The sequence below is a fragment of the Athene cunicularia genome (assembly GCF_003259725.1).
Source record: "Athene cunicularia isolate RWA chromosome 27 unlocalized genomic scaffold, athCun1 chr27_part1, whole genome shotgun sequence".
NCBI classification, from domain to species: domain Eukaryota; kingdom Metazoa; phylum Chordata; class Aves; order Strigiformes; family Strigidae; genus Athene; species Athene cunicularia.
The window spans coordinates 4,745,980-4,754,571 of record NW_020799138.1 but is presented as its reverse complement, the minus strand read 5'-3'; the positions used below and the strand labels follow the sequence as shown (position 1 = coordinate 4,754,571).

The 8,592-nt window shown below is 50.2% G+C and overlaps 1 protein-coding gene across 1 annotated transcript; it reads right to left on the bottom strand.

Annotated features, from left to right (window-relative positions):
- Positions 1-7,081: 7,081 nt before the first annotated feature.
- LOC113489226 (histone H2B-like) lies at positions 7,082-8,046 on the bottom strand. The gene is made up of 2 exons (XM_026864781.1): positions 7,639-8,046; positions 7,082-7,411 (listed from the first exon to the last, which is right to left on the bottom strand). The coding sequence occupies exons 1-2, from the start codon at positions 7,774-7,776 to the stop codon at positions 7,163-7,165; spliced, it is 387 nt and encodes a 128-aa protein (XP_026720582.1). The 5' UTR covers positions 7,777-8,046; the 3' UTR covers positions 7,082-7,162.
- Between the last annotated feature and the right edge of the window lie 546 nt (positions 8,047-8,592).

The window sequence follows — 8,592 nt, the reverse complement described above, 5'->3', positions numbered from 1 at the left end:
ACATAAAGGGATTGTAATTAGCCTTCAAAGCCTTTTTTTTGATAGGCAAATTAGAATCTGTTTGGGGTTTTTTTTTATGGTCAGGATAAGCAGCGTTGCATCAGGGAACCATGGTGTGGTCTGGACACCCTCTGCCAAGAGGAGAGCAGGGAAAGCAGCTGCTGCTGCAGGTGAAGATGATCTATTTATTGCTTGAGACATCTGCAGGAGGTGAAAGAGTTGATGGATAAAGAAGGCCCAACATATCACCTATTTTCATGAAAACAACCAAGTTTAGCATATTTTAGGTCACATCACATAATCATGTCAGTTGGAAAAGCCCTCGCAGCTCCTCCAGCCCAACCATGACCCTCCCCCTGACCCTTCCCAACTCCCCCAGATCCCTCAGCGCTGGCCCAGCCCGACTCTTCAACCCCCCCAGGGATCCCGGGGACTCCCCCCCTGCCCTGGGCAGCCCATTCCAACGCCCAACAGCCCCTTCTGCAGAGAAATCCTTCCTCAGAGCCAGCCTGACCCTGCCCTGGGCAGCTTGAGGCCATTCCCTCGGGGCCTGGATCTGGCTCCTTGGCTCCAGAGACTCATCCCTCCTCTTTGCACCGTCCTTGAGCAGAAATTCTGATGGAGCTGGATATTGATTTGGTGCAACCCTTTTGGTTATGAAGACTGGCCAAAGGCAGTTGGTTCTTCCAAAACTGGCTTTGCTGCCTTTGCTGGATGTACTGCTGTCTTCTCTCCTAGCCCCACGCTCTTGCCATGCTCACACGATGACAGGCAAGTTTGCAATCCCTTAGCAGATCCCACAGCAGGCTTTCCTCACCTCCAAGGACTGGGCACTTGCTCCTTCCTTACTACAACTAGTCCTGCAAAACCTTCTTTTTTTTTTTTTTTTTTTTTTTTGCTAGCAGATTAGCAGAAATCTCAAAAATATGATCTATGAAGGAAGAACGAAAGAATTGGGTTGTTTGGTCCAGAGAAGCAAAGCCTGGGGGAAGATGAGACAGCTGTGGAGTAGCTGACCTCCAGACTCTCCTTCAGCAGCTGAGTTTCCTGCACTGCTGTGATAACCGTCCTCCAATAAATAAAAGGCTGCCACAAAGAAGGGAATAAACTGTTGTCTGTGACTGCCTGGAGAGGATGAGAAATCATGGGATGAAGCTGCAGTAAGAGAGCTTTAGTTACACGTCTGGGGACTGATTAAATGTAAATACAGCAATGCACTAGAACAGATTGCCTGATGTCAGGTCTCCATTAGTGGAAGTTTCAGGGGGGAAAAAAATCAAAACCTCAGAATATATAAACATCCATCAAGAAGGGTTTAAACTGTGCTTATCCTGCCCTGGAACAAGGGGATTAGGCAATCCATCAAGGCACCCCTCCAGCTCTGTTTTCTCTGCTTCTCGACTTCTGTTTTCAACAGCCTCGCAGCTCCAGGCAGTTGTTCAGCTGCAGTCAGCCTTGAACCAGATCCTCCTCTCCAAGAGCAGAATTTTGGATGGGGTGTTTGCTCCCATCAGTGTAACAATCCGGCCGCCTCGCTGCAGGGGAAGCAGCGCTACACCATGCTGCCTCAGGCCAGCGGCAGGGAGAAGGAAGGGTTGAGAACCCCCTGGGAACATCACAGAGGGGCCATGGAGCCCACTGAGCTGTGGCAAAGATCCCCAGACTCCAAAAAGCTTCCTTATTTTTTTTTTTTTTTTTTTTTTTTTTTTTTTTAAAGAGTTTTAATGAAAACAATTTGGATGTCATACAACGGGGTAACACACACCCAACACTGTGTTACGAAGTCAGAGCACAGGAGTTCGGGATTTCGGGGGTCAGCCTGGGCTTCTATCACTTTTGTGCTTGTAAGGGCTGGTTCAGGCTCAGTGCTGCATCTCCAGGCAGGGATGGATGACATTTTTAACCAGGCTGCTTCAAAATTGGCTGCAGTCATAACTGGTGAACATCTCAAGATGCTTCCTTTCTGTTTGGACAAGTCTGGTGGTTTTGGCTGGATTCCCACCTCTCGTTAGCTTGGGGAATCACAAGCATATATGTAGATGCGAAGTGGCTCACAGTGAAGTTTTTGCCTTAGGGCAAGTTCCTTCCTCTCCAGGAAGGAGGAAACAAAAATGTTGGCTGCTGCTAAGGAACAAGGCAGTCCCATAACCCATCATGCTGCCTCTGGGTTCTCTGGCTCCTCCACCCTCTCCTTCCAGAAAGAAAAACATCCTCAAGAGGATTCTCACGAACAGGTTTGGGAAATATTTCCCCTTTTTAGAAGCAAAGGTGTTGTGAACTCTATGTGCTTTCTTTTACAGGATGTCTTGCTCTGTCACACTCTGTCCTGAAAGGGGATGGTAATAATGTTGTCTCAGTATAAATCTCTATGTATTTGTGCAACAGTCATGTTAGAGACTAGTGAAGTCTCATTTCTGTCTTCATAAGGTTTCCTGGAGAAATCCATAAAAGACAACACAGTATCCACTTTATATAGTTACAAAAAGCCTGGGAACTCAATATTTAGTTTTGTTTACAGCTTAACATCCTTGTTGGCTAGATACCATAACATGATTGTGTATGTAACAGACTGGAAATTTTGATGTGATGTGTAATTTTCTTTTCTACTTCCTTTTTTGAAAAAAATACAGAAGAGGGAAGGGTATATGTTGCCCACTCACAAATGGTTAATGCTGGGGAGGCCCATGGTAGCCTTTTACCAGCAGTGAAATTATAGAAAGGAGGAAGGCGACCTGACTAATAAAATAGAAGAAGAAATATCAGAGGAAGCTAAGAAAGAAGAAAGGAAGTATCAATATAATTTATCAAAAGCAACTCTTGCTTTTAAAGGGAAACCAGGCAGATGATTAGTTAAGGCATCAGAGAACAACCTTCAGAGAACTGTATTCCTCTGTTTTGTCCTGGGTTCCATCCTTCCATCTCAGGGAGAAGCCAGGTCTCAGGGAAGTCTGTGCCTGGTCTCTGGTGTGCTCCAGAGATGGGATTTTGATGTGTCCAGACCCACCTGGGTGGACTCTCAGGCTGATGTCCTGGCTGAACTCAAATACTCGCTGGCATACAGCTGCCAGCATGTGCCCTACAAACACCCGTCCCTGTGCTGGGCAGAGCTGCACGGCCCCCGCGCAGCCCCACTGGCACCCACGCCAGCCAGCTTAGGGTGGATTCAAGCGAGCAGGGGCAGGCAGGGTAGTGCTGGCGCCCCCACATCCCCCGTCTGGGCACCACGGTGATGGGGGACGCTGGTGTCCCGGGTCCCGTCTCTTCTGCACGGGCAGAGCGGCAGCGTCCCACATCCCTTCTGCTGTCCCCAGCAATCTCTCGGACATGGCACACACCGACATGCGCCTCCCACACCGACTCGCTCCAGCTCCCGGAGCCCAGAGCAACCACAGCCCCAACCCCGCCCCGCTTCGTTTCTGTGATTAGCTCAAACACGATCAAATATCTGAAAGCAAAAAGATGGCTTTGACTCCCTGGCAGGCTTCCTGCCCAGGCACAGGGATGTGCTCCAAAGCCAATCTTCAGTTCATGGCCTTGCAGCACCCTGGCGAGGGGAAGTATGCTTGTCCCTCCTTATGCATGGGACAAAAGGAAGAAACTTTTAATGGCTTTTCCCTGTCCTTTCACACTGTGCTACGCTGGAGTGTGAAGCAGCCCCACCGCTTGTTTTTCAAAAGCTGTTTGCTGTCTAATTTAGGATTGTCTACTTAAAAGTCTCCAGCCGGAGCTGTAAAACCCACAGCTGTGTTTTGCAGATGAGAGACTTGGGTTGGTTTCAGATCTTGTTTTTGGAAAGGCCACCATGGTCCTGAGCAAAGACAACACGAATGGCACGAGTCCATCCTTTAAAGTAGCGAACCGTGAGAGCTGTGCTCCTCCATCAGAACTCTTGAAGGACAGAAGTCTTTCTCTGTTTGGATCTGCAGACTGAAAAAAGCACCTCTTTTGTGTTGATCCCCTCCATTTTTTTGTCTGTGTAGGCTTCTATCATCTACATAGTTAAAAAGAAATAATAGAAGACACTATAAAAAAAAAATAGCCTGAAAAGTCCTTTCAGGCCCACTTACCTGGAGGTCCATCCTCCTGCTTCTACCTAAGCTGCTTCTCGGGGTGACAGAGGGGAGGATTTTTTTAAAGGGTGTCCACATGGTGTGTGCAGCCTCAATAGGATACTTCCCCTCTATGAATAAATCTTTGCTTTCAATTTTTGGATCAAGGCTTCACATCCAGATGTTTCCCAATTAATAGGTTGGAGGAGGAGGTTGAAATTGGGAGCAAGGAGTGCAACTGCAGAAATAACAAATAGGGATTTTTATGTGTAACTGCTGGGGTCTGCTACAGTGGGACCATGTTCATGCTTAGGGGTGAAGATGTGCCAGGGGCTGCACATACAGGAGAAACTGCTGCTGCCATGGGGTCAGAGGAGCACATCTCTCTTTTGCCCCAAACCAGACTGTAGAAGATTTTTGGGGAGTCACTTGATTCAGCCTGTGCTTCAGGTCCTTTTGTCTAACAGAAGGGTTCTCAATTCCAAAAGCAGGGGGACCATAAGTGAGGGAAAAGAGAAAAAAAAGAACAGAGTAAACTCGCTGAAGAATGGATCCTAAAGAGCTGAAGATCCCCTAAGTCAGTGATAGGGCTGAGTAAGATCCAGTGCTAGATGCAGAGCTCCTCGTGCTGCTCTGGCTCTTCCCAGGATGAGACTGCCTTGATAACGGCATCTTGTGTCTCCAGCAGGGGACAACGTAGCTGTGCCTGCGTGAATGACTTTGCTGGAGATGGGTCCAAGCTTCTAGAGACTGGGGCCAAAAAAAAAAAAGAAATGAGCAGGGTAGCCAAGCACTAAACAGCAAAGGTGATGGGAACTAGGGACCTGGGTGATGAATCAGGAGCTCTAGCTGCTTCAGACTAGTAATTTTATTATATCCATTCCCAGATCACCCTGGAGCACAGCTCCACACAGGAGAGTTCTTGTTTGAGAGGAGATTTGGAAGGACGTTTGCACCAAGGACAAAACAATCTAAGCAGGGATTTGCACAGGGATCTGAGCATCACTCTGGGAAACACTGACTTTGATGCCAGAGATGCATCTGAAAAATTTTTAAAAAAATTCAAAGGGCAATTGAAGTGTTGCAGTAATTTCCAGGCAGGGCATGTCTTCACCTGTTTTATGAAGTCCCCACAATGGTACAGCAGCTGAGCTGCTTTGGCCCCAGGTGTTTTCACACTGGGTCACATTTTGGCTCTCTGGAGCCCAGGTGAGCTATAGGTTTTTAGGTATGAAGAGGCAACATTGATAATATCTGCTCTCCTGACCTCCCCTGGCCAGGACACTCTTTGTGATTTCTACTAGCAGCTCCTCTGCTCCAGCTGCCTCCCTCTGGAGAGCTGGTGATGGCTCTAGGCTCATTTTACTTCTGCAGGAGTGATCATCTGCAGTTACTGGAGGGGTTAAAAAAAAGTTACTCAGCAGTGCTGCAGAAGAGCAGCTCCATGTGTCATCATCACACTGACTCTGGTCTGCAAGACACCGGGAACTCTTCAGCAGCAGACAGGGCTCCATAAACATAAATAAAGCAGAGGAGAAAAAAAACGAGCAAGTGGTTTGGGCTGTCTGCAGGGACAAGAAGCAGAAAGTGAATGTTCAGCTCAGTTTTTCCCTGCTATAACAGAAGAGAAACACTCCAACAGGATGATGAAGCTCTGAACCAGATGGTATCACAGGGGCCTGGAACCCTCTTCCTCCTCCACTAAGCTTTTGGGGAAGGTTGAACAGACTTGGCCAGGAAGCTGTAGGTAAAGTCAGCATTGCCTGGGGCTGTGGGGCAGCCTGGGTGTTTTCTCAAGGTCAGCTGCAGCTCTTTCTTCTACAAGAAGCTGGGACTTTGCTATAGCAGCTGCCCCCAAACCCATGAATTTGAGCCAATCCTATTCAACCAAGAGTCAGGGCTGCTAGAACAAGGTTGAGGCAAGCTGAAGCCCCCAGCATGGGGATGATGATGAGGCAGTGCGTCACATGCAGCAGAGACAGCAGTTGGGGCATCAAAACTCAACCTTCCAGGCAGCAGCTCCTGAACCCTTAGTCCTTGGGCAGGACTTGCTCTTTGAAGGCAACTGTCATCCTGATATTTACCACAGAAACAGCCAAAGGCCATTGGTAGGTGACAGTCAATTGAACTACACAAGTCTAGATACACACAGGAGAAGGGAGAGAGCAAATAGAAGCAGCTTGTGGACACAGCCAGAGCTACCATCAGCTATAGTCATAAGCTGGGTGTAAACCAGTGACACCCACTAGTATCTGCCACCACATGGGCCAGCGAGTCCCCCCAAACACCCATGGTGGCCCCTGAGCCAAGGCAGCGGTTCAGAGGCAGGCAGACCTGTCCCCACCTCCCACTGCAAACCCACTAAAGAGGCACTTCACAACCTTCAGGTTGTGCCAGCATCACGAGGTGACAAGGGCCAGATACCTCTGAAAGGATCTGTCCCTTTTCCAGCCTCCTGCCCGTGCTCCTGGGAGAAACTCAGCAGCTGGAAAGGCCGCTGCAGGGAGGCTGTGCCAGTACTGGCAGCACTTACCTGGGACTGAGAACCCCTACTCGTGCACCGCAGCCATCCCTACAGCTGGATTTGAAGCTGCGAGCAGGAGGCTGCAGAACCTGGAGACATCCCTGTGCCCAGCGGGGGACTGGCCTGTGAAGGGGCTCCATGGAGAGCCTGGAAACAAGGCACCCAGTGCCGCCACCAGCCACAGCATCACCAGGGGATGCTGCTGCTCTCCAGGCTTGACATTTCCCCAGGACTTGGAGTAACAGCCACCCTTCCCTCTCTCTCGGCTAAATCCAGTGCACAGGGGCATTCAGCTGCTCAACAGGCCCCAGGCAACCTGGCATGTCAGAGTCAGGAGGCTTCCCCCGCCAGGCAGCGCCCTTTGAACCTCTGGGGACTGTTCACCCGCCGGCAGGCCTGCTCTGCAAATATTTATTGAGGTGGGTGTGTGCAAGCACCCTCCCTCCTGCACCCCTTCAAGGCACACAGGTAACCAGACCCACAGTGGTCCAAGCCCAGCTGCTGCTCTCAGTGCTGCCAGCACACATAGGAGGCTCTGTTAAACAACGCTAATAAACGCTTTATTTACCAAAACCACATTAAAATACTCTTAAGACTGTCCCATCTTGCCAAGTCCCTTCAGTAGCAGCTGACAGCTTGAGGATCCTGGAGGAGGCTTGCAGAGCTCACGCAGCAGCACCAGCTTCATGGCCAGCAGGACCTCCTGGTACCTGAGGTGGCTTCTTCTGCCACAGAGGGACAGCCGGGCCGCCTCCAGCGCCACGTCCCCGAGCAGCTGGGGTCTGCCCAGCCAGGCAAGGGCAGCAGCTGCCAGGCAGGAGGCTCTGGTGGACCACGTCTGCAGGAAGGGCAACCATCAGAGAATCAGCTCAGCCGTCTGTGAGGTGGCACAGCTCAAGGAGCTGCCTACAGGCACAGGTCAGGCAGAGCTGCCCTAGCCCCATCCACTACACCTTCAAATTAAATTAAAAACTTCCAGATTTGGCTAACACAGGAGCATTCAGATGGATGACCAAGCTGAGCTTAGAAAGCAGATGGTTACACCCAAGCCCAGTCAGGACATACCCGCTTCAGGAGCTTGTGGATGTAGATGGAATAAGCCACCTTCTTCTTCTGCCTGCGGGGATGGAGGCAGAGGAGGCTCTGCCAGGCACACCTGCCTGCTGCCTTCTTCCTTGGGAGAGCAGGGAGGCCAGGCTCCATCGCTGCTACCCACACACAGCACTGGTCCAACGCACCCCTGCTAAGGGAGAGCAGAGCAGGAGCCCCAGCAGCAGGACACTGCTTTCACACCAGGCACCTCCAGCTCACTTAGGACTTCCCAAGGTAGTTGCAGGCATTTAATTAACATCATGCAACTTAGGCACTCACATTAACAAAAGAAATACATCGTGTTACATAAAACAAGATTAAAAACCACCCCCCTATAGAGCTAAATATATCAGAAAAGCAAAGCACAAATAAGATATTTTAAAGGTTATGGTTTTTTTCTCCCCCCCCCCAACTCACCTCCAAGAGCTACCACTGCCACCTCCTCCAGAAGCAAGTAAGGAGCCAGGAACTGCTGCCTATAACCAGGGGGGTTCATTGCTTTCAGCTGGGGGCTGCAGGGACAAGGGTGGGGATAAGGATGGCCTTGGTGGTGCTGCCTTGCACCCACACCCAAACCAGCAATTCTTACCCAAAATGCTCCTTCAGGTGTGGCTGTGCCTGCTCCCAGGTTCCCCTTGCCCTTGTTGCCTTAATTAGTATCATTAATGTAATTAGTCTGAGGCAGCCCCTTCTGCTGTGCTACAGGTCTTTGGGGCACCCAGGTGTTCCTGTGGGATTTTTTGAGTGGTTTTATTCTGTATTTATTTGGAGGGTTTCTGGGGGTAGGATGTTGTCCTGATTGGGGCTGGGTGTCCCTTGGTTTGCAGGATCTGGCCCTGCCCACTGGGATCCTGGGGTGGAAGTTCCCTGGGTGCAGGATCTGGCCCTACCCAGTGGCACCCTGTGGTGGTGGGGTGTCTCTGGGTG

Bases quoted from the DNA above. Each gene is read 5' to 3' on its own strand.
- LOC113489226 (XM_026864781.1), bottom strand. From the start codon at position 7,776: ATGGAGCCTGGCCTCCCTGCTCTCCCAAGGAAGAAGGCAGCAGGCAGG. The intron at 7,412-7,638 runs GTATGTCCTGAC...CCCTTCCTGCAG, and splicing joins TCCACAAGCTCCTGAAGCGG to ACGTGGTCCACCAGAGCCTC.